Genomic DNA, 27317 nt, shown 5'->3' on the forward strand with positions numbered 1-27317 from the left:
TAATTATTTTCTGTCCCATACCTATTGTGTTTTAAGCTGCAATTAACCCAATGGAGATCATCGGATTTCGGCCCAGAAGTCAAAGTGCCGGCCAAAAAATAATTTTGCTATATTCCGTTAGATCTTATCCGTCTAAGCATTTATTATTACGTCAAAATAATGGTCAAAGAAGTTTGGCGCCATAGTAATAATTGTTCTAACCGTCCTTTGTAATACGCCTGTATCACTCTTTTCGCCAAGGGACATATTCTTTTTTTTACAAAATGTATGAAAAATCGAGATTTTTAAAATCCAATTAAAGCCAAACTATTGGTCATACACGTTCGGTGTCATAGTAAAAAATGTTCAAAGCAATCTACTCGAAAGGTTTGTCACATTTTTTTCTCTGGCCGGCACTTTCAAATTTGGGCCGGCCAAAGTATGGAAAGCCGATGATCTCCTTAATAAGTCATTCAGTCAGTCATTATCGTAAGGCATGTATGGAATGGACCGAACGTAACCTAAAACTACTTTCAAAGAACAACGTTTAACGTTTTTTTTTTATTATTATTATCAATCAAACATTTATTTACACCATAAACAAAACAGTTACTTTTTACAAGTATTTTACAAAAACAAATCTTACAGCTGAAATAATAATTTTACTAATAATAATAATAGGGAAAAACACAGCACAATAAAAATAATAATAAAGGAAACAATATACTTACAAAATATATTCAAACAATCCTCCTCACAGTTGACCCCTGTACAAAAGTAAACTAGTTTGATATTTTTCTTTGATGTCAAGAGTTCGACGTTGACGGCTCTTCCACGAACTAGCTGTACTGAACAGCTGATATACTTTATACTTGTAGCACCCTAGCTCCATCGCTGGGTTGGCAGACGAAGAAAGTTGGATTCCCCTTGTATTGTGCCAGAATTCTTCTCTTCAAGTTTTCTACCTCGTCTTTCTTCACCTGTGAAGCAACAATTTAATAGCAAGACAATTTTTTAAGATTCACGCACATTACATTTTTTTTTTTGACTAGTCTTATTGTAGATTTGCCGCAGATGGCATTAACTACTTGGCCGCACAAATAGGGAGCGCTAAAGGCTCTCACCCGGTACAACGTTACAGACAACAGGCCTGAGGATGCCCAGTTGGGCGCGAACATCGGCTCAGAGCGTCGTCTGAGAGAAAGTACACGCACATTACACATACTACATTAGATTTATTAATGCCGGTCATCCCGTGACTACGCACTGCAACCATAGAATAAAAACAGAACGGACACCCTCCGCCTCTCACTAATGTCTATGTAAGTAAGTATATCGGCTATAGAAGTCCCAACCTTAAACGTGTTAATCTCCAGGCAAGTAGTTAGCGCACCAACACAAACACACACAAACTATACATGGAATAAAATCTCATATTTCATACATACATGCCTCACCTATTCAGGATGTTAGTGACATCGTAACGAAAACTTTGAAGGATGATTCAGGCCAAGATTCTGAGTTGATATCAAGTGGATTTTTTTGTCGCAAAAGTATAGAATTGAAAATAATTTACAAAAAATATAACACAAAAAATGCATGAATTTTGCGACGGAAAATTCCACTTAATATTGACACAGAATCATGTTCGGAATCACCCCCTCAGTATTCGTTACAACGTCACTAACACTCTGTATATTTGGGAAGAGCGAAGTTTTCCTGACACTTTGTTGCTTTAAAGAAAACTCCAGTAAACATTTGTAAAAAACTAATTATGAACAAACATTTTTGTATTTGTATATGCAGAAAATCTCTAATAAGTCGTTTCAAAAAATGAAAGAAGCAGAAGCTGTTTTGCTTACCAAAGCAACGACACAGCCCCCAAAACCGCCGCCAGTCATCCTAGCCCCATATACTCCTGGTGCGCCTCGCAGGATGTCCACCAGCTGGTCCAGCTCTGGGCATGATATCTCCATTAGATGGCTAGAGGACTCGTGGGACTCGTACAGCAACTTGCCCACCTGTGGGGAGAAGATAAGAGCTTAAATTGACAACCTCAACACACATACACAGACACAAGATCACGTCGGGGTAGACAGACCATGGAATTTCGCTTACTACGATTATTTGAAACCTCATAACTAATTTAAGGGTCACGCTCTTGTCGGTGTAGCATTCTCCATTCTTGTCTATCTAAGACCAATTCCTTCACTTCTTTATAAGACACGACGTTCGCCTTCTCTTTAAACTGTTCCATGTAAGCACTTCTTGGTCTTCCCCTTCCTCTCTTTCCTTACAGCTTCCCTTCTATGATGTTTTTAATAAATTCGTCGTGTCTTATTAAGTGTCCAATCATCTTGCCTCTTCTGTCCACAATAACTCTCAATATTTGCCTTTTTTCCCTTACTCTTACTAGCATCCTCATTAGTAACTCTTTCAGTCGAACTTATTCTTTCCATCCTCCTCCAACACCACATTTCAAAAGCGTCGAGTCTCTCTCTGTCTTTCTGAGTCAGCGTCCACGTTTCACACCCTACCTATTATCGACTATTTACAAAACGTAACAACGAAAATTTTCTATAGGATTTGTTTAGAATACTTGATGTGACGTCATAAACAAATCAAATAGAAAAATTAGAAAGATTTGATCATATTTACACTAGCTACCTATTTTTTTTATATCAGCGTCCGCCACGAAACAAAATTGTTGAAATCCAAAGTCGTTTTCCCGTACACCCAACTTATAACCAGCTAAATAGTAAGAATAATACCATTCGTTTTAAGTATATGTACCAGACATATTATTCTGTCACTTGCATATTCGCAGGTACAAAATAAATTATTCCCAATCACTAAAACTAAAATAAAAATAACTTTTGGTTTTTTGTTTTTTCTTGTAAGTAACTGGGGGGTTAAAATGGCTACATCGAAGCAATTCATGTAAGAAAGCAATGTTGCAATTTGCGCTTATAAAACTAAGTGCGCAATGTAAACAAATGTCAAATAGCAATATTGCTTTCTTAGATGAATTGCTTCGATATGGCCATTTTTAACCCACCAGGACGCATAATGAACCACCTTAAAGTGTAAATGCGAAAAACTGTGCCCACTATCATAACATAAAGCTCAATTCTTATTGAAAAGTAGAATTCAGATTTTGCACCACGACTATTCTACAAATCAATCACTTACTACTGCTTCAGAGAAACGGAGCCCAAATATACGATCTAATACGATCTTGACGACCCGATTACCCGATCTTGACGACCCGATTACCCTAGTCACATAGAGGCGACAATCAGCTCGCGACAACAAACACTTCAGGACCCCGACATCAACCACCATGGTCGACGATTTCCCTCGTTCAATGCTTATCACTATCGGCCTAATATAATATTTCTTTCTTAAATGAATTGCTTCAATGTGGCCATTTTAACCCCCCTGTTCTGTGTTTATTTGTTTTTTCATTCAAATATTTCAATAATCATAAGCACCTACGTGACCACACATATTGTTTACTTTTATAATGTTGTCGGGTACTTATTGTTATTTAGATGTTTATCGAATACTGTATTAGGCAGCCGAATTACAATGGTATTACATTTTTACTTATTCTGTTATATTTTTAATGTGTAGTCTATTTTTAGTGCCTTATGCTAAAGTTTTTCTCTGTAGCTATACGTACTTTTCCTTGTCTACACAGATTTAAAAGCTGCAGTAATAGGCGGATAATACGTTCGATAAATAATATTTTATTTAATAATTGACGATTAAAATTGTAACTACATATGAATAATTATAGCTACTGAATAGGTAATTATATTTTGAATACTGAATAGTGTTTCGACATACGCAAATCTCTCGGGCATACTAACTATGTATATTATAAGTTGCGCCTTTGTCTAACTATCTTCTTGTTATCAAGTTGCAATTAGGTTTGTCCTGGGTACAGTAAACTATTAAATTAATAAATTGATTCATCATTTATAGTCCCTCAGGCCTAATTGAAGTTTCTGTTCTTCTTAGGGTTGTGAGATCAATAACCGGTTTTATCGACCTTGGTGTTATGGTTCTTATAGTAGGATTTTAAAATTTCACGAAACGAATGTATACCTGAAGAAAGAGGTCTATGATTTTTTTTGTCTATGGCAATATTCTTGACTTTCACTTTTTTTCCGGTTAACGATTATAATTGTGAATGTGACAAAAAATAATGAACTGTGTGGAACTGATTTGCCAAGCTTTTAATTCAGTCCCACATTATTGAGCCACTAAACGCACCTGTTTGTCATGTAACGAATACTAATTTACATCAGTAAGTAATAACCGGGACCTACGGCTTAACGTGCCTTCCGACGCACCGATCATCTTACTTTCGGACAATTAGGTAATCAGCCTGTAATGTCCTAACCAAACCAGGGATCGCAAAGTGATTTTTGTGATATGTCCCCACCGAAACTTGAACCTGGGACCTAACGCTCAAACCACTGGACCACACAAGCCGTACACAACAGATTGTACTTACTTTATGTAGATCTTTTTGCGGTAGTAGCAGCGCCACCTCCTCAGTCCTCTGGATTTCTCTGATCACGTGTTCAGCTCGCATCACCACCAGCTTGTCGCACTTCTGATTTCTCAGCTCTGTACAAAAGAAGATTTCATATAAATATTAACAGTATAACACAACTTAAGCTTACGAATTTCGAATTTGTTTTCGAATTCATATTTGGATCATAAATGACTATCACGTGCTCAGCGGTGAAGGAAAACATCGTGAGGAAACCCACATTCCCGAGAAATGCATTTCGGTGTATGTGACCTAACCTGTATTGGGCTGGTTTTCCCTTCGCGGATTAGAAGGTTAGACAGGCAGTCGCTTCTGTAAAAAAACGGTCCTGTTAAATCATCAGGTTAGGTTAGCGGACCCTGTGAAAAACGAAATAACGCTAGGGAGATAACGATGCCAATGAGTCAAGTAATAAGTACCCACACCTCACCGAGCTTTCTGTTGGAGCAACGTGATAGATGGTGAGCCGTATTGCCGTCTAAAATATTTTTTTCATAATTTATGTATACTGATGCATCGATATACGGCGCATATTCTGTTCTTTGCTAAAACTGTTTACATTTATAATTGTATGTGGAAGTTTGTAATGGCCTTCCAATTTATATACTTAAGTTTTATTAATACTATTAAGACGCTGTAAATTTCCCAAATAAATAAAATAAAAAAAAATAAAAAATAAAAATGGTCGAGCCAAAACTACAGAACACTTAAGAGAAATTAATTTATCTTATCGGAGCAAATCAGGTAGGTACCTTGGAGGAAAGTAAGTGTTTATTTAACACTAGCTTTTGCCCGCGACTTCGTCCGCGTGGCGTGTTATATAAGAGAGAGATCTTTGTGTGTGTGGGAGTGCATACTTATGCAGTTTAGATTTTTTCATACAATTTTTTTCCCAATAACTCCCATTTTTCAAAATACAGCCAAAAATAAACTTTATATTTACTAAGGTATGCATGCATGCTAGATTGAATTGATTTTTTTTTAATTGATTGTTCATTGAGTTTTAATTTTAATACACACTTCCTCTCTTCCCTTCAACGTTGCTGTGCCCTACAGGGTCCATGTTTTAGTTCCTATGCCTATGTAACACCCCATTGTACTACATGGAATGCAATAAATAATTTAATTGAATTGAATTGAAAACATCTATCTTACGCGGTTTCGATTTTTTCATACAAATGTTTTTTTCCCGCTAACTCCCGTTTCCGTGGGAATTTTGCAATATCCTGTTGCAACTAAGCTTTAAGTTAACTAAGGTACCTGCATGCCAAATTTCAAGCGTCTAACTTAAGCGGTTTAGATTTTTCATACAAAAGGATTTTCCCGCTAATTTCCGTTCCCGTGGGAATTCCGGGAATTCCTTTCTTAGTGCACCTCTACGGTACCTAAGCTGTGTCCCTTCCAAATTTCAAATGCCTACGTTTAGCCGTTCAGGCTATGCGTTGATATGTCAGTCACTGAGTCAGTCAGTTTCTCCTTTTATTTAGATTTGATTTTTTCATACAAATGTTTTTTTCCCGCTAACTACCGTTCCCGTGGGAATTTAGTAATATTCTGTTGCAACTAAGCTTTAAGTTTATTAAAGTACCTGCATGCCAAATTTCACACGTCTAACTTGAGTGGTTTAGATTTTTCATACAAAAGGATTTTCCCGCTAATTCCCGTTCCCGTGGGAATTTCGGGAATTCCTTTCTTAGTGCACCTCTACGGTACCTAAGGTACCTGCATGCCAAATTTCAAACGTCTAACTTGAGTGGTTTAGATTTTTCATACAAAAGGATTTTCCCGCTAATTCCCGTTCCCGTGGGAATTTCGGAAAGTACTTTCTTAGTACACCTCTACGGTATCTAAGGTACCTGCATGACAAATTTCAAACATCTAACTTGAATGGTTTAAATTTTTCATACATAAGGATTTTCCCGCTAATTCCCGTTCCCGTGAGAATTTTGGGAATTCCTTTCTTAGTGCACCTCTACGGTACCTATGGTACCTGCATGCCAAATTTCAAACGTCTAACTTGAGTGGTTTAGATTTTTCATACAAAAGGATTTTCCCGCTAATTCCCGTTCCCGTGGGAATTTCGGGAATTCCTTTCTTAGTACACCTCTACGGTATTTAAGGTACCTGCTTGACAAATTTCAAACATCTAACTTGAATGGTTTAGATTTTTCATACAAAAGGATTTTCCCGCTAATTCCCGTTCTCGTGGGAATTTCGGGAATTCCTTTCTTAATGCACCTCTACGGTACCAAAGGTACCTGCATGACAAATTTCAAACGTCTTACTTGAGTGGTTTAGATTTTTCATACAAAAGGATTTTCCCGCTAATTCCCATTTTCGTGGGAATTTCGGGAATTCCTTTCTTAGTGCACCTCTACGGTACCTAAGGTATCTGCATGCCAAATTTCAAACGTCTAACTTGAGTGGTTTAGATTTTTCATACAAAAGGATTTTCCCGCTAATTCCCGTTCCCGTAGGAATTTCGGGAATTCCTTTCTTAGTGCACCTCTACGGTATCTAAGGTACCTGCATGCCAAATTTCAAACGTCTAACTTGAGTGGTTTAGATTTTTCATACAAAAGGATTTCCCTTCACTACTCTGCTCCTATTGATTGTAGCGTGATGAAAAGTATACTATAACCTGTCCAGGAGTGTGAAGAATAATTGTACCAAGTTTCATTAAAATCCGTCCAGTAGTTTTTGTTTCTATAAGGAACATACAGACAGACAGACAGACAGACAGACAGACAAAAATTTTACTGATTGCATTTTTGGCATCAGTATCGACCACTTATCACCCCCTGATAGTTATTTTGAAAAAATATTTAATGTACAGAATTGACCTCTCTACAGATTTATTATAAGTATAGATTACAGGTAATTCGAATTCTTTTTGACGTGAATTATTGGAATTGTAGCGTTGACAGCGACTTTCCGAACGGCGACCCGCGCTACGGCGACTCTCTTTACGGCGAGTGGCCTTATTTTCCCTTTACGTCGAGCGAGTTTTGACGTTATTGTACAGTTATGGTAAAAACTGTTTTGCTGTTTTCTTATACTTTTCAGTTCGTTGTTTTTATATAAGTAGTAGTATTAGACCTATTCTTTTTATTTATGATTTGGTTTAAATAGACAAATACTTACAATTAATTTTCCTCTTATTATTTTCCTAGCTACTTACCTTTTAAGAAACATAATAATTATAGGAAACTCCATTTTGATATAACAATATATTTTTATAAACATTGTTTTAAAAAGACCTATACCTTCTTTATATTGTGAAATAATACAATAGTTCTACGGTAGAACTGATCAGTTAGAACTACAGGGAATAAAGGACATAACATAGCATCACGTCTGTATCCTCGAAGGGGTAGAATATTGAAAAAAAAAATTAAGTACATTTATCATGTAAATACAGGCTGGCGCAAACATAGGCCTCGTTAAGTTAAATTCTGCTTTAAAAATCTTGCAATGGATATTTCGAAGGATGAAACTTCCTGCGTAGCCTCTGTGTGGGGATGAGCCCACCCTACCTCTAGGACGCCGTCGGCAGGGCATTGAGAAAGGGTTGGTCCCAGGGCATAGGTGTTAGTTGCCGAACTCAGAGAATAAAAGGGATCTTAATAGAGTGCAAAAAAATAGAGAGTAGCAAAGCAAAGGGGATGGAATTAAAAATTTCACTTTTAAAAAATGTATATTAACATTACTTCTTCTTATACAGCAAAGAGTTTAGCATGTCTAGGTTATTTCATGATAACACAAATTTAGGAATAATCCTGTTATTACAATCAAGCAAAGCTTAGTCAAACCACTTAAACGCTAAAGTTTCACCCAAAAAGTGATATATTAAGTGCCTGGACGGCAGGTCTTAGGCAAAATCATGAAGCAAACCGCTGGATAGCAGGTTCTATACGAAAAGCATGATGTAGATGTAGAAGACAATTACTCCGAGTGTAAGCACAACATTATCTTAATGGGGAACTCCCCAGGTAGCCCTTGAAGATAGACATCCAAGTTGGACTTTGAACCCTGCAACAAAACGACATATTACAGGTCTGCCTACCCCGTTAAGACGCGGAAACATAGGTAAACCACATTACGTGTGACGGTATAACAGCATAATCGATAGTCAATGTACTAAGCCAATGATTTTTAGGTGGTTTTACAGTTATTATTATTCTGAGGGTTTTACACTGAAAGAAAGATAGTGAGATTAAGCCACATGTGGAACTTATTTTAGCCAAAGTTCAGAGATAATAATCACAAAAAAACTCACCAAAAGATTTTAACATCATTTCAACATCATTGACGTGGCACACCACTTTAAAAATAAGGCATGCAAAGGGAGCTTAACCCATACAGCCTAGTCTTTGGTCATCTTAATCTTTTTTAAGTTGCCATCGTCATTCGATAAATGTTAATTTGACACAACTTTTTCCAAGCGCGGAGGCACACACTCGCATGCGATTACCGGGTGAGAGCCTTCAGCGCTCCCCATTTGTCCGGCCAAGTAGTTAATGCCATCTGCGGCAAATCTACAATAAGTCACGTCAAAAAAAAAAACTCGCATGCGATTCAGCCTTGTCGGAAGTCTAAAAACAGGTGTTACAAGAATACCAAACATAACTATTATGTTTAAGTAGGTACCATGATTATAATCATTAAACCCGTTGCCTGAATAATATAATATGAATTTTGATTTAGATAAGTAATACCTAATAAGTACCTAAAATATTTGTCCCTGGCTCCAAACGCGTGGAGAGTGTTTTCTATAGGTAGTACTATTTTATTAGTTATTGCTGTGCTGTAACGTAACACACAATCAAACTCACATTCGAATTTATTCTGTTCTATTTATTAGTTAGGATCAAATAAAATTTAACAATTTTAATAAATTATCATAGCATGTAATCTTCTTTCAATCTAATTTACAGTTTTTGGTATGTATGTTTTGACTGTTTAGTATATTATAAGTAATAAAATTACAAATAATAAATAATGTTCCTGTCATGTCAAGCATTTGTCATGTCTATTGTTATTTTTATAGAATAAATTTCAATTTCATTGTAAAAATTCAATAAAAGTATCAAAAAATTGTGAAACAAGGATGAAACAAAGTACTCCTATTGTGTGGTTATCAGTGTTTGGAATTATTCGTTGATAAATTGTGCCAAATAATCAAGAAAAAGAATGGTCGATACTGGACTGGTCGAGTTACCTATATGCTAAGGTTGGACGAAATTCATTGAACGTTACTCTCTGATGTGAAAGTCACCAGATTTTCAAAAAGTTGGAAGACAACGAATGCATCCGTTTACCAATTTCAGAGTTGAAGGAAAGGTTTGTCAATAAGGTAATTCGGCTATACTTACCTTTGCTATTAAAATATATGTAAATACCTAGGTATCCACTTTATTTATTTTTACATAAAAATACTCGAATAATCGAAATAATCGAATCATTGCTGCTTATCATCGTTATGTATCATAAAGAGTGTCACTCTTCCCTGGGAACAGAAGTTGCTATTGATCTGTTAAAAGCCACCAAGATTGCTCATGATCCAACTGAGTGCGAACTTACTTGTATGCTGAGGTGATGAGGTGAAAAGTCTTAGTCTGGGATAAGAATTTAGGCAATGCCTGAGAGTAACCACGTGGGCGCAGGATGATGTTGAAGCGATAGCAGGCCGGAGTGGACCTATAGCAGCAAGCGCCTAACAAGTACGGTAAAGCTACGGCTGCTTGAAAGTACATCAGGTGGGATTCATCTATTTTTACGTTTATAAGTAATTGACGAGGTGATGCTCTCCCAGCGAACCCGCTGCAGAGTTCATAGGTTCTTCGAGTACTAGAGAGATAATGAGAATACGCCACACAGTGTACGAGAAGAACACGAAAGGACGTCGAAGCTTATGTGTGTGCGCCTGTTCTAGAATTATTAAAAATATAAACGTTATATATATAAATAAGAGTCTATTGATGACAATGTGTTTTATTAATTTAAACCTCTCCACATCGGTTCTTAAAAGTTATCACATCATCATCCATCATTGCTGCTACTAAAACTATCATTTATATATTAATTGATAAACTTAATTATATCCTATACCTAACAGCATAAAGTTCTAGCTACGCAATAAGGCCGCTTTTGTAACAACTATTACTCTGAGATTGTTTAAATAATGTGTTTCTTCAGTATCCAATAAGCACTTTGTATTGTATTGATGACAGACTTAAATGAGGTTGGGCCGGACATGCTTGTCGCATGCACGCTGAGCGGTACGCACGGATCGTCACGCGTTGTGTCTTATGATGGCGCAACGACATGGACGCTTGCCGGAGGGACTGGCTGGAATGCGCTCAGGATCGCGATGATGGGAAGAGGAAGAGGAGGCCTTTGCTCAGCAGTCGGATCTTGTAGGCTAGATTAGACAAGATTGTATTGATAATTGAGAGTAGGTGCCAGTAACCAGCCATCCGAAAAGATATAAGTATATATTAAAAAAAATATCGAGATAAGATGTAAGTATATATACCTAGTAGCTTTGTATCACATATTTAATCCCATAAGATTACTGCATTTATAAAACAGGCTGGAAGGTTTTCAATATTATGAAACAAAAATGAACCAAAAATGCAATTATTTCAGTGGAAAAAAAATATTGTATGTAGCGTGATTAAAATTGTGTTTTGAACTGTACATGTAAATGACAGATGTGATGTCAAGCAGTCGCCGTTCCGGGAATCGCTGTCCACGCTACAATTCAATTATTGTAGATTTGCCGCAAATGGCATTAACTACTAGGACGGACAAATTGGCTAAGGACTCTCACCCGATGCAAAATTTAAGACAACAGGCCTGAGGGTGCCCAGTTGGGCGCGAACCTCGGCTCTGAGCGTCGTCTGAGAGGCTAATATTGAAAAGAATTAATCGACCAAAGAGGATTTTGAAAATTTGAAAAGACCTAACCCAAGCCAAGTAGATCTTACTCTAGACAATAACCTAGGGTTGGACAAAGTAGAGACCGTTTTTGCTCAAATGGCTATTTAATGATGCGTATCCAAGGATATCTATTTGTGTCGCCAACTCCTCGGACGGTTCAGACCTTCGAAAGAAACTAACACTTTTTTGTAAAGTACCTACTATCTAGGTACATTAAGTACATAATTCATGTAGAAATATAAAAGTTAGGTTACAATACATAACAGACTTAGAACGCAGCTTAGCAACGCAACTTAGATAAAGCACGTCTTATGTTTTACGAAAATGGTACCTACTCACAATAATTGTGTTTTTTTCTCAATCAATCAATAATACTTTATTGCACGACGACATATAAAAAGGACATAAACATATCAATAAAAACATAAGCACAATAGGCGGCCTTATTGCTAAACAGCACTTTTTGCCAGGTAACCTTAGGGTGAAAAAAGTTTATGCATTGGAGCATTGTTTTTGTATACCGGGTGAGAGCCTTCAGCGCTCCCCATTGGTCCGGCCAAGTAGTTAATGCCATCTGCAGCAAATCTATAATAAATCACGTCAAAAAAGGAGTTTTTTTTTTGTAATTAGCAATTTTCGTAGTTTTCTTCGACAACATTTGCATTTTGTGTATTTACTTCTGTTTTTTTTTTTCCAAAAAAGTGATTATCTAAATATCCGGCAATATTATATCAATGTCCGCGTACCTAACCTAAAAATTGGCAGGTCCACTTTTTCACAGAAGCGACTGCCGTCTGACCTGCTAACCTACGAAGAAGTTTTCCCTTATAGGTTAGGTCCCAGCCCAATACAGTTTACGTCACATACCTCCGAAACACGTTTCTCGAGAATATGGATTTCCTTGCGATGTACATATACACATATAATCCAAATATGAATTTTAAAATTATTGGTTTAGGCCCATGCTGGAATCCAATATGGGACCTCAAAATGAGAAACAATAATAGAAATAAATACATCTTATAAAAAATAAAAAAAATGTTTATTTTCAGACAACTTAAGTCCATAGAGTGTTAGTAACAATACCCTTAAAACTATGTTAGCAATTATCATTATACTAGGTAGGCAAGAATTATACCTATAAAACAAACAAACATAAATCTATAAATCTTGATGAGCTCGATGACGCAGCGGTAAACGCGCTCGGTCTGCGATTGTTGAAGTTAAGCAACTTCGTAAAGGCCGGTCATAGGATGGGTGACCACAAAAAAAAATTCATCTCCAGCTCCTCCGTGCTTCGGAAGGCACGTTAAGCCGTTGGTCCCGGCTGCATTAGCAATCGTTAATAACCACCAAACCGCACTGGGCCCGCGTGCTGGTTGAAGGCCCGATCTCCCTATCCATCCATAGGGAAGGCCCGTGCCCCAGCAGTGGGGACGTTAATGGGCTGGTGATGATGACATCTTATAAAAGTAAGCCTGCTCTCTATTATAATCGGGCTAATTGCGTCTTTTTATCTTATTGTTTTTATTTATAAAAATAGATACGCCCTCCTACAAGTATTAGATCCAATTTTCAGATAAGGATTAGTTATTAACTTTGCAAATGATTCCTCTGTCTAGCCTCGCCGACGCTTTGTCTGATCCATCATAATCTCTATTTAAAATAAGTAATAAATAATACATTTATTGCCGAAAAGAATTTGTTAGAAATCAGAATTTATTGATATTTTAAACAACAAATTATGTAAGGTACTTACAAGTTTCGTAGACGCCTTCAATGCACGAAACGGTATCTCCCTACCCTCGTATGACTTTATATATTATTGGATTATGTTATTACGGCCTCCGTGGTGCAGTGGTTTGAGCGTTGGGCTCATGATCCGGAGATCCCAGGTTCAATTCCCGGTGGGGACACATCACAAAAATCACTTCGTGATCCCTAGTTTGGATAGGACATTATAGGCTGATCACCTGATTGTCCGAAAGTAAGATGATTCGTGCTTCAGAAGGCACGTTAAGCCGTTGGTCCCGTTACCACTTACTTTGGCGGCGCAATAGTAACCCTGACACCAGGGTTGATGGGTTTGATGATTAATGAAATGATGAAAGGCGATGACGATGAATGATGAAACCTAAGCCCCCACACGCGGAACAGACTTCTACTCCGAACCCCAAACGAATTAACGCAAAAGTCCGCATTAACTTTCGAGTTATGAAGCGGCTTGTTGGCACGAAGGGAACATAGATAGGTACACTTTGTTTATTGAATATTCCAATATAATAACACTGTCGCGAATGTTTTCCGACTAACTTACTGCGATCATTAACCACAAAACATCACTTCGTATTGATTATTTAGGTTATTCAATGAAGAAAGCAAGTGGAATTATATTGCTACCTATGTTGCTTCTCTTTATTTTGATCAGAATAATAATGGGTAGAAGATGTATTGTGCCTGGGTGTTATAAAAATGATCATCATTTATACCCAAAGCACCCCGGGTGAGAGCCTTCAGCGCTCCCCATTTGTCCGGCCAAGTAGTTAATAACCGGCAAAGCCATCTGCGGCAAATCTACAATAAGTCAAGTCAAAAAAAAAAAAAAAAAAAAAAAAAAAAAAAAAAAAATACCCAAAGCATAGATAAAAGATGCATATGTCTGTTATCCACGAAATTAGGTGTGATGCTCTGTCGTGGACCCCCACTTCCAATTGAGTTGAAAACGATATAGTTTAATGTACGTATCTACTACGTACATAGTATCCGTGAAAAGATTTTATATATGCGTGCTAGTAATAAAGAAAACGACGAATTTAAGCGGCCCCGCTGCAGAACATAAGCACTCCCCAGCGAAGCCACTCAGTATACACACTTCTACATGTTTTCTTTCCCTATTTTTAAGGTTTTCTACGTTTCCCTAAAATATTTTTTTTTGGGAAACGTAGCCTAAAAAGTCCCTCGTTATACGTCAATAAACTATATCTAAAAAAAATCTATTCAAAATTGACTTCTGACAATTATTTTTTGATAAGAAATCTACGGAACATTAAAATTAAGCGTGTTTGACAGTGCCGCTGTGTAGTGTAGTGATATAACTTATACCTACTTTGTATAAGGTACAAACTGATTATCCGAAAGAAAAATGATCTGTGCTTCGGAAGGCACGTTAAGCCGTTGGTCCCGGTTACTACTTACTTTGGCGGCGCAATAGTAACCCTGATTACCCTGTGTGTGCTAATAAAATAAATATTATATTTAATTGAGCTAGCTCTTAATCTTTTTTTTATTGTCTGTAACTTTGCATGTGCAGAGTGTAGCTTGTAAGTTGTCCATAATAAATAAATAAATAATAAAAAAAAAACACTGTAATCTTTTATACTTAATAACAAATATATGATCAGTCTTAAACTAGCATTCACTGGTTTCACTCATCTCCTCGATCAGTCCGATAGTACATGGCTAGAAAAAAATAGTTGAGCTCTATGTTTGAGTTGAACTACATCGTGTGCAGAAAATCTAATTGCAACCCTACACGTACAGGTACACGTAATGACGTGGAGAACACGTGTTTGAGTTTACAACTCGTGCGTGTCATGAACCACTACTTATATAAGTACTTAGTATAAGGTAAGTAAGTAGATTTTTATTAAGTTTTTTTTAATCTTGTTATTAAGTTTTACACGTGTGGTATTCTAAACAGCTGTATTATATAATTTTGTACCTAATTAATATTTAGTAAGATATTATAATATTATTACAATAAGGCACCTAGTGTCGCCTCTTTTATATTGCCGTGCCCTTGCAGGGCGTCACATGTACCTTGTTACTGTCTCTCTCTATTTAAGAGCTGCGCTCTTGTCGGTGGAGTAATCGCCATTCCTCTCTTCTTCCCGCCAAAACCTTCAGCTCCCGATACGACACGACCTGCACCTTCTCTTTTATTTGTTTCATAAATGTTATCCTAGGTCTACCCCATCCTCTCTTCCCTAAAATTTTTCCTTCTATAATGTTTGTTATAAACCCTTTTTACTATGTTCCACCTTAATTTATGTTTGTGACGTGCAATAAATGAATAAGGAAGTCTGCCCGGTGTATAATCGGGCTTACCTCCAGAACATCCAGAAGACCAAATGGATTGGAATGCGGTTTTAAAACTAAGATTTAAATTCAAATATATTTATTCAGTAACATAGTTACACTTTGAACCGTCTTTTTTTTAGACGTGACTTATTGTAAATTTGCCGCAGATGGCATTAACTACTTGGCCGGACAAATGGGGAGCGCTGAGGGCTCTCACCCGGTACAAAATTTTAGATAACAGGCCTGAGGGTGCCCAGTTGGGCGCGAACCTCGATGCAGAGCGTCGTCTGAGAGGAAGAATATTTTAAAGAATTAATCGACCCTGGTGGGTCGATAGCGATAAGCGCTGAATGAGGGAAACTTTATATCGTATTTTTTTTATATATCGAACGTCTAAAACTACTGCAGATAGGGTAGCTGCATAGCTGGCGAGGAGTGTGTGTATATACTGTACACTACCTACCCCATCGCGGATACAGGCGTGATGCTATGTGTTATGTTAAGATAGGGTAAAAATTAACGAGGGCCGATATGCGATTCCCAGACAGCGACATGTTAAAACTCAGTAAAACTTACACCAATTACGTACCTTTATTTGTTATGAACACTATGTCCGATATAAATTATATATTTCCACTCAATGCTATTAAAAACTGAACACTGTCTTTCAAGATACAGGTCCTCTAGTTTGAGAGACAGGGTTACCCTCTGCTTTTAAATAGCCAATATCAAAATTATATATTATGAACTGTCAATGTGGTTGAGGAGCTCGGGGGCGCAGCGGTAAACGCGCTCGGTCTGCGATTGTTGTTGAAGTTAAGCAACTTTCGCAAAGGCCGGTCATAGGATGGGTGACCACAAAAAAAAAAGTTTTCATCTCGAGCTCCTCCGTGCTTCGGAAGGCACGTTAAGCCGTTGGTCCCGGCTGCATTAGCAGTCGTTAATAACCATCAATCCGCACTGGGCCCGCGTGATGGTTTAAGGCCCGCTCTCCCTATCCATCCATAGGGAAGGCCCGTGCCCCAGCAGTGGGGACGTTAATGGGCTGATGATGATGAACTGTCAATGTAATTTGTCAATAATATGTAAATTGTTGTGTGTGGTAATAAAATAAATATTATATTTTTTTTTTATTTTGATTAAGCCATTGAAGAATGGAAACACTTTTTTGACGAAAAATGTTATAATTCCGTACTTTCCGTGCGGCCTCGCTATGCACGCTAAAGCCATTGGTCCCGGCTCCTATTTGTTGAAAAAGTACATAGTTGCTACATAGGCCTTTGGGTACAACCCTGACACAAGAATTCCCTATTAGACTGTAATTTTTTTTTTTTATTTAGTTTTGCATCATACCGCGCTGCAATGCATAAACTTCTTTCTGTTGCAGAAATTGCTGTTTAACAATAAGGCCGCCTATTGTGCTTATGTTATTCGTCTGTACATGTCCTGTGTTTATGATTTTGTGCAATAAAAAAATATTGATGTATTGAATGATTGAAGAGTTGATTAGGCACAAGCACAACGTACATGAAATAAAAAACTTCATCCTACCTTCCAAGTCAGTCAACTTGGCCCCTCTAAGCGAGGTCAAGCCCAGCCTGTCGGCAGCCTCCTGGCACTGCGCACGTCGCTGCGGATACTCGCTGCCAGTTAGCTGGTGCTTGACGTTGGAGTTCGTCACCAGGATCACAGCATCGCCAAGATCTACTGGGATCTGACGGGATTCTAATGATCTGAAACAAAAAATGAGTTTATATCACCTACCCTCCACCAAAATTATCATCATCTCCTAGCACTGTCCCATTTTTCACAGGGTCCGCTTACCTAACCTGAAGATTTGGCAGGACCGATTTTTCACAGAAGCGACTGCCTGTCTTACCTTTAACCCGCAAATGAAAAACCAGCCCAATATAGGTGTTAGGTCACATACCTCCGAAAATGCATTTCTCGGGATGTTTTCCTTTACCGCTGAGCAGGTGATATTCATTTATGATCCAAACATGAATTCGAAAACAAATTCGACATACATTGGTTTAGGCCTGTGCTGGGATTCGAACCTGCAACCCCAAAATGAGAAGCAAGCGTTCTACCATCTGGGCTACCGCGACTCCCTCCCTTCACCAAAATAGCAATAAGAAAGCAGGTGTGATTGCTTGGCACTCCCGTGTCCCGCAAATTGTTGCTGGCAGGAACACCGTGTGGTTTTAGAGAGTATACCGGGGGTCTCAACCCGGGGAGTCCCGCATAACCACGTCGTGCCCCTGGGCGGCGGGGTATGCGTAACGCATTTCCCAACGATAAAAATTTGGGGGGTGGGGACTGACAGGGGATTGTGGTGGGGAAGAACATAACATAACAAAATATTATTATGATTAGCCAGTCCATCATGTTAATAGCTTAAGTCCCCATAAGATACATGTCCCTGTTAGGACTCAAATACCTTATCATCATCAGCCCATTAACGTCCCCACTGCTGGGGCACGGGCCTTCCCTATGGATGGATAGGGAGATCGGGCCTTAAACCATCACGCAGGCCCAGTGCAGATTGATGGACCAACGGTTTAACGTGCCTACCGAAGCACGGAGGAGCTCAAGATGAAAACTTTTTTATTGTGGTCACCCATCCTATGACCGGCCTTTTGCGAGGGTTGCTTAACTTCAACAATCGCAGATCGAACGCGTTTACCGCTGCGCCACCGAGCTCCTCAAATACGTTATATGATACGCAAAATAACTGCTAAAATATCCCGAACTCGTACATACAGAATACGAAGGACTATCGGCCCACTAGGGTCGATTAATTAACGACGTCCTGAGCCGAGGTTCGCACCCAACTAGCCAACCTCAGCCCTGTTCTTAAAGTACCGGGTGAGTGCCCACAAAACAGCGTGTGTCATCATTCTTAATGTTAATTGTTCTCAAACGTTTAAATTATGCAAACTTGGAAATCTCCGTCACGCACGATTTCATTTGCCGTATATCTTTCGGCGTAAGCTTTTGGCAATTCCTAAGTAAATACCCGGTTACTTGGCAGGAACGTTAGGGTGTGGACTAAGAAGGCACCTGGAATTCTTTACGTCGTCTGAATATTTATTTAGTTGAGTGTACTGAACTATCTTTTAAAAATCCTTCGGCCTCAAAACAGTAAATAACAGTGACTTATACGGACCAGATATACTATTCGATTGCGACGTGTGTTATTGTTTTTTTACTAGCCTGAATTGTCCCTCTGCGTAAAGGCCTTCAAGGCAAAAGGTTTGTTACTGTAATATCAAAAAAAATCCGTATCCGCCCTGTTCGGAGAACGCATGACTTATACCGTAGTGACCCTCGGTCTCTAAACCCAGTTTGAATTCATGTTTGGATAAATAATTGATATAAAGTAGTTTCCACGATCTGTGCCTAGTTAATGGCGATAGGCTCGACCCCTTTCTTGGGACTTAAACCGCACCCCGGACACTTCATACAAACAACCTCGTTTTTGCACAGACATCACACAATGACGGTATCGTACACGCGCATCTGTGTGTGACGTCTGACGCCATACGATTCAAGTCTCAACTGTGTTCGAGGGGCAGTGAGGGGCGGATAGTTGCCGTTCTATGCGTAGTATTATTCCTTATTCTATGCTTAAACATAGCTGACGAGGAGTGGGTGTACTTTACACTTCTACCTACTCCTTCGGGGATACAGGCTGTTGAAGTTTTGCCGAATACAAACTAAAATAATTAAGGCATCAGAATTTGCCAATAATACTTCGTATAGAAGGGACACTCCCCGCCCTGCGCCAATTTACCAGTCAATAGACTGTTTCTGACGTTTTGTTATGATTTCGTCAAACTGTCATGGCGCAACAAAGGACCTCACCGTGTGACGAGCGTACACTATAAAATTCGAAAATATAGTAAATTATGACGCGGTGAAAAAGAAATGATCAAGTGACAACAGTGGTGCCACTCTTAAAAAAAATAAAAAAAATAAAAATTGTTACCTGTAAGCGCACTTTACTTCTAAAGGAATCACGCCATTATGACTTTGCCAGGAGCAAAGAATAAGGCATCGGCCGACCACAGATAATGTCATTTGCCATTACCAATGAGTACGCACCTTTATAGCTAAGCGGAACACAAAACTTATGGCTCGCTTCAGATAAGAGCCTTAAAGCAAACATAAACTCAACACCCGGCACAAGGTCGGGTTAAGGGGAATATGATTTAGCACATTTCGTAATTATCACGCGCAAAATGACAAAATAAATTTCCGCTTCAACAATTTGAAATAGAACATTCACAACGTCTAAAATTGCCATTTATCATTTGATAAAGTCCGGCGTAATTACGCATTCTGTGACGAGCCAATAAGGCGATTCGTGCACAACACCGTGAACCGTCGCGGTTGCCGGTAAAGCGGTTTGTAAGTCGCATTCACTTGTATGTAATCCGTTGATTCCAAGTACCAGACTACTCTAGGCGTTCAGTCGGCCAATCAGCACGCGACAACAAACGCTTCAGGACCTTGATACCGACTTCGCCGGCGTGATCGACGACCGGCCCTTCGCGCGGAAAACGCGCGGTTCCCACGGTGTATGGCATACATAGACTTACTACTACCGTAGATTAAACATCAGCGCTCAAAAAGTGACGTCGACAGTACTTTACCTCAGTGCGCGATTAGGCGCCGAACTGGCAACACGGGGAAGTGCGTAATAAAAACTTGCTAAAATAAAAGCTCAAAGCGAAAAAGGAAGGATGGAATATCATATTTCTAATAAGTAATAACATTGTGCATGTTATCATAGTATAAACATTTTAATTTTCGCAGTTTAATTCACCAAAATTATTATTTTAGTTTAAAATACACTAATACAAGTACTCCAGGTCAATCCGAATCGCAGTATAACCCGACCGCGTTACGAAGCACCACGCGCTAATATACGTAATAAGACGATACGTACTTTCTTAATTCCACACTATTATATTGAATGTATATACCGCTGCGAATGTATAGCTAAACAAGCGCCAAGTTTTCGCCGCATTTTTGTCTCAAGCGCTGTATCTACGGTAGTGGTAAATCAATGATGGCATACGACGAATCGCCTAAGCTGGCGATCAGTAGTTGAAAGAAAGTAGTTAATTTTAAAAAGAATTAATAATCCGAGCGAATTAAATAGGCATCTCGCTCTTATGCAATCCGTTTGACGTGTGCTGTCAGCTTAATTCTGTCGGGTTATTGGCCAATATACAATTTTAGAAGGATTTTGGAAACTTCCGCCTAAAATTGACATGTGTTCCGTAAATATGCCTGACGATTACCCGTCCCTTTCCTTCTCGGCGGATAAGAAAAACACAGGTAAGTATAACTTAAAATAAAGTTAGTGTAAAGTGTACTGGAATCAGTACTATTATTTCTGTTCCGGGTTGGAAGTGATAAGGTGTAAAATTATTTAGGGTGCTTATCATCACGAAGTGTCGTAAGTATAGCCCGACCAAGGCTGTGTCGTCTACAGCGTTGCTAAGCGTATCGTAAAAAGGCAACCAAGGGGTTAAAGTACTGCAAGGACTCAAGGGCAAATAGAATGCCTCCTTTGTAACAAGTATTAGGGTATAAACCCGGTAAATTCGGGTATTTCTCATAGATAGAAGACAATGGTGCTAATTTCAGTAATCAGCTCGCGACACAAAACACTTCAGGACCTGCGTGGTCGACGACTTCCCTCAATCAGCGCTTATCGCTATCGACCCTCTAGGGTCGATTAATTCTTTCAAATATTTTTCCTTTCAGACGACGCCCTGAGCCGAGGTACGAGCTCAACTGAGCACCCTCAGGCCTGTTGTCTTAAACGTTGTATCGGGTGAGAGCCTTCAGCGCTCCCCATTTGTCCGGCCAAGTAGTTAATGCCATCTGCGGCAAATCGACAATAAGTCATGTCAAAAAAAAAGTCATTTCTGTACATTTGTTATCCGCCGAAAAGGAAAGGTGTTGTACAGTTCAGTAATTTGGTCGCCTAATAGTGGTTCCCAGACAGTTATTCCAAAGTACCCCAGTTAGACTACGTATGACTAATTTTAAGTATGATTACTTATTTGGTTATTTTCACTGACATAATTGGTTCGACCATTATACACGGCGATACGGCTCACCAACTACCACGTTGTTCTAACAGAAAGCTCTATGAAGCGTGGGTGTTCAGTTCATCTCATTCTTCTGAATAGCGCAATTGAGAATAGTCCTGACCTTATGTTTTTGTGATTATTTGGTTAAATCCCAATTATCTGCATTATCAGATTTAATTTCTGAATACAACACCCACGCAAAATCAGTAGCCATGATGAGATTAAGGTCTGAAAACAGCCGAACATCTAAAATGGATTATGATATTACATTATTCATAATTTATCAGAATAAATGTCAGCGTGGAAACGAACCTATTATTCATAAATGTTGATTCTGTTTACATACATAAACTCACGCCTATTTCCCACCAAGGTAAGCAGAGAATTCCATATTCCATTTGCTTCGATCCTGACACACTTCTCTTGCTTCCTCCACATTCATCAATCGTTTCATACATGCACGCCGGTTCAGAGTAGATGGTACAATACAATACAATACAAATACACTTTATTGCACCAAAATTAAAATAAATAATTACAAAAAGACTCTTAACTAAGTAAATGGCAAATGGCGGCCTTATCGCTTAAAGCGATTTCTTCCAGACAACCATAAGGTGAGGAAAAATGTACTAAAAAAAATCGTAAGATTGCGGGTACAAACTATAAGTACAACTTACCAATAAATACATGCAAATAAATCGTACTGAACCTTTTCTAAAGACATCTCCAATTTGGTCAATGTACGTCCTTCTAGGTCTTCCTCTGCCAGCCCTACCACCGACCAGTGGCAGCCCTAGCAAAATATTTAGTTGGTGCGAGACAACTCAAAGTGGCTCCCCTCAGCCCCTTAAAATACAACTCATGTAACGTACATGACTCATGTAACGATTATACGTACTTACATCAGTAAGTAGTAACCGGGACCAACGTGCCTTCCGAAGCACGGCTTATTTTATTTTCGGACATTCATCTCATTTGCGGTGATCAGCTTGCAATGTCCTAACTAAACTAGGGCGGACAAAGTGATTTTTGTGATATGTACCCATCGGCACTCGAACCCGAGACATCCGGATCGTGAGCCCAACGCTCAACCACTGGGCCACCGAGGCCATAGTACAATAATGCAATTATTATATTAGTTATAGTTACGCCATTAGAAATTTTCCACGAGAACACTAACAAAGAACAGAGAAAATTCCATAAAGTATATTTAGATGCTGTTTCTACCTCCCTTATCGACCATACGACCTCTAGACTCCTAATAAGAGACGAACGCATCATGTCAACATCGGACTAGTAGACCAAACATAAGATGCAACGGGACAACATTCGACAAATGGTGACCACAACGTGGCGTGGCCAATCGACGTGTTCTGGATATTAATTAGCCAATCAGAACAACGTTCATTATTTCCTTTCTTCCTTACTTACCCCTCTATAACCAGTTTTCTCATGTTAGGTTACGGGGGGGCAGAATTAATTATTATATATTTATTTCTCCAAAAGAATACAATTCACTTAACTAGAGATAGAGTGATTCAAGAGGAAGGTTTATACGTATAATAACATCCATTAAAAAGTGGTGAAATACTGTTATTTTTGAGGTTTTTAATGTGATGTAAATAATTTCATTTTCCTCAGCACTGCACCCGAACGAAGCCGGGGCGAGTCGCTAGTATATAATATAAATATAATATGCTAGGCGTCTATTTAGTTCTATCGTCGATGAACTACACAAACAATTTGACATCTTCAACATCACACCTTTCTTTACGTTTTTAATTAAATTATTAGATACTTACTTACCCTTCAAACAATTCCTTTTAAATTCAACCTTACCTATTTTATTTCAATGTGAAATTATAATTGTTCTGTATTTTTACAGTAGTTATGTAATTAAATAGATGCTTTTGTACATTGTTTTAAGTTTACGCGGTTATTATCATAATTAATAACGGGTTCTTACCGCGTTTAAAATAAGGATATGAGACTCCCGATATTTCGACACTGTTGCAAATGCCATGATGAGTGCGGTGCCACAGTGAGTGCGGTTTGTCGTAGTGAGTTTGGTTCGAGTTCAGATGGTTCTTAACATCCCGATATTAAATACATAAACAAGCGGCAAAGAAAGAGGGTAGACAGATATGTCTGCCCGTAGAAAATTATGGATCTATCTACTCCACTCCAATCACATCAGTCATCCCATGATCATGGCACTTGCAACAGTGTCGAAATATCGGGAGTCTCATATCTCTATTTTAAACGCGGTAAGAACCCGTTATTATGTGTTTTAATGATGCTTTTGTGTCTTCTCTTACATTACTTAATTTTGAAGACAACGTATTTTATAAGTACTCGTACTTACGAGCAAAATCCTTTAGATAATAATAATAGTGTCACCACACACCCCCGCCCCCTCCCCTCTTAAGATAAGGGATCAAGCTACAGGGGCTGCAAAAGACCGCGAGGAGTGGAAACCTGTTATTCGAGCCCTACACTCCAACAGGGGATAAATGGGTCTCTACGTGTTAGCTTCGGCCTCACGCGTGCCCTCAAAAAGTCTCGTTCTTTTTTTGAAAATGGAGCAGAAAATACGGCATTATTGGTTAGCAAAAATTTTGTTCCGCCATCGACTCGCAAAGAAGAAGATTGTCATGCAAATATGCGAGAAGAAAAAGTGTACGAAAATAAATTACTTTTTTTTCGTACCATCTCTAAGTACTCTAATTATCACATGTTAGGCTGCTCTCAGCGCTATTTGTCCGTCCAAGTAGTCAATGCCATTTGCGACATAACTACAATAAATAAAGTTGAAAAGGTGTTCATCATCAATTTAAGAGCCACGCTCTTGTCGGTGTAGCATTTTCCATTCCAGTCTATCAAAGGCCAATTCGTTGACTTCCCTATAAGACACGATGTGAACCTTTTCTTTAATCTGTTCCATGCAAGCTCTTCTTGGTCTTCCCCTTCCTCTCTTTCCTTCTAGCTTTCCTTCTATGTTTTTAAAAGGTATTACCTGCAGTCAATGAGCAGGGCGTGGTGTCTGCGAGCCATGGTGGCGATGTACTGGTCCATAATGCCGCACGGCATCCCGGGGAACTCGTGCTCAGCCTTCTGACACAGTCTCGCCTTCTGCACGGGGCTGGGGACAATAATGGCATTGTTATCCTTCTTTTCTCGTGTGGGCTGTGAAGTGGATTACCAACGTCATCAACCCTGGTGTCAAGGTTACTATTGAGCCGCCAAAGGCCCCTGACATGACTCATGTAACGACTACTTACTTACATCAGTAAGTAGTAACCGGGACCAACGGATCATCTTACTTACTTTCGGACAATCTGGTGATCAGCCTGTAATGTCCTAACCAAACTAGGGATCACAAAGTATTTTTTGTGATATTTCCCCACTGGGATTCGAAACCAGGGCCTCCGGATCGTGAGCCCAACGCTCAACCACTAGACCACGGAGGCCGTTGAAAGCAGTGGGGCTACGTTACGTTATCGGCCTAGAAGTAAATATACGCAACTTATTTATAATTATGGACTTACCTTCCCTAGTATATCTCCTATATGTTTGTATTAAAAAAAAGTTTATTTCAGGATATGCCGATAAAAGTGTTAATTACATACAGAGACGAGTTGTAACGTTATGTATGTTTATGTAAAACAGGGCACGGAAACCGACCCGATGACACGTGTTCTAAGCTTACCGCAACACATGCCAAGGGTTGTGTCCACAGATTATAGAAACAAGGAAGATATGCCGTCGGCACAAAATTACTCGTGTCATTACACGAGTCCGCATTTCGCCAAACTCACGTCGGCGTGTGACGCGGCCGTCAAGACATTTTGGCTAGACCGCTACATCGATTTATCAGCCATTCTTTGCGTAGTAGGTACCTGACTCAAGCGCTAGTTGTACTTATTAAAGAAGCAATGAATTACGTAGAAACTTTCATAATACAATCGTTGCTTCTTATATCGTATGATCGTTTTGAATGTACTTACGCATTTTATTGATTACCAAAATTGCCCTTCTGGGGTCAACCACAGGTTAAGCGACGGATAAAAGGATTAGGGGCAAATTATCGCTCGGCATTTATTGAGATAAATATTCAACACAGGTAGACCGAAATTTTACGTGTTCAGTCGGAAGAACGATTGACTCTCACTGTGAAGTCGCATGTTTATGTTCAAAAAACTGCTTTACAGCATAGGCTGTAAAGGGATGATTTTTAGAATTCATGTTTGAATCATAATCCTATTATCACGTGCTATAACGGGAGGCTGGACGGCCTTCGTGGTCCAGTGGTTGAGCGTTGTCCTCACGATCCGGAGGTCCCGGGTTCGAATCCCGGTGGGGACAAATCACAAAAATCACTTTGTGATCCCTAGTTGGGTTAGGACATTACAGGCTGATCACCTGATTGTCCAAAAGTAAGATGATCCATGCTTTGGAAGGCACGTTAAGCCGTTGGTCCCGGTTACTATTTACTGATGTAAGTTAGTAGGTAGTCGTTACATGAGCCATGTCAGGGGTCTATGGCGGCTCAGTAATAAACCTGACATCAGGGTTGATGGGGTTGGTAATCCACCTCACAACCTACACGATAGAAGAAGAAGATCACGTGCTCAGTGGTGAAAGAAAACATTGTGAGGAAATCCATTCCCGAGAAATGCGTTCCAGAAGTATAATGACCTAACCAAGTGGTTTTCTGTGGTGGATGAGTGGGTCTATGAGTAAGAATATTTATAGATTCCTAGGTCTATAGGTAAGAATCTAAAAAAAGAAAATATTTTTTACGATGCAAAACAAACCATTTACTTTCCTACCAAAATATCGGCGCACTAAGAAAGGTCTAGATATACCACATAGTATAAACTTGCTGTAACAAGACTAACAAAAATGTGCCTAATAAATAAATAAAAATAAAAATAAAATAAAACAAAAAATAAACTATAATCCTTAATTAATACCTTTAACAAAGAAACGGTTCTAATCGTTTGTTCGAAAAAAATCATAACCCTCAAATTTTTATTGTTTAAAAATAACAACACTACGATGGAAAAAGTTTTGATTACCTACGTTTAAATAAATGAGTGCATTTTATAAAACGCTGATTAGTTTTCCTTTATTAATTAGAAAAAGAAACTAAACTTTTTAATAATAAATGAAGAATGACTTTAATTAAAGTTGTAAAACCAAATATAAAATTAAATAATAATATTTTTTATATATTTTTTGTTTATATTTTTATGTATATTTTTATATATTAATATTAAGAATATATTAGTTGTATGTATGAATGTCTTTTAATGACTTTTATATATACATAGGCCTAAGATTTTTGCGGTTGTAAAAAAATAAAATAAAGATTTAAACATCATCTCCATTCTTTTTATGGATTCAGAACGTTAAATGGAATTCAATAAATATTTCCTGTATTACCTTCCTTTCTAAACGTACTTAAGTATAATATATATTATTATTATGTTTTATTCTCTTGACAATTCCCTTTTCCGGCCTCTCTTAGGGCTTGCGGTAATAATGTCTTATTCATCAAGCAGATTTCACATTGGTATAGATTTAATACGCTATAATACGAAAACATGAGAGCTTACACAGGATTTATT

At 38.5% G+C, this 27317-nt stretch overlaps 1 protein-coding gene across 2 annotated transcripts in view; it reads right to left on the reverse strand.

The window, feature by feature from the left end:
- Nucleotides 1-677: 677 nt before the first annotated feature.
- The window catches only part of LOC126368935 (galactokinase-like), a 59374-nt gene continuing 32734 nt past the window's right edge, over nt 678-27317 (reverse strand). For both annotated transcript variants that reach the window (XM_050013182.1, XM_050013183.1), the window contains exons 5-9: nt 24701-24826; nt 17123-17304; nt 4505-4620; nt 1842-2000; nt 678-959 (exon numbers count right to left, since the gene is read on the reverse strand). In XM_050013182.1, the coding sequence (XP_049869139.1) occupies nt 846-959; nt 1842-2000; nt 4505-4620; nt 17123-17304; nt 24701-24826 (697 nt within the window). In that variant the 3' untranslated portion in view covers nt 678-845. The remainder of the gene's footprint in view (nt 960-1841; nt 2001-4504; nt 4621-17122; nt 17305-24700; nt 24827-27317) is intronic.

Source organism: Pectinophora gossypiella, chromosome 8 (assembly GCF_024362695.1).
Source record: "Pectinophora gossypiella chromosome 8, ilPecGoss1.1, whole genome shotgun sequence".
Classification (NCBI taxonomy): Eukaryota; Metazoa; Arthropoda; class Insecta; order Lepidoptera; family Gelechiidae; genus Pectinophora; species Pectinophora gossypiella.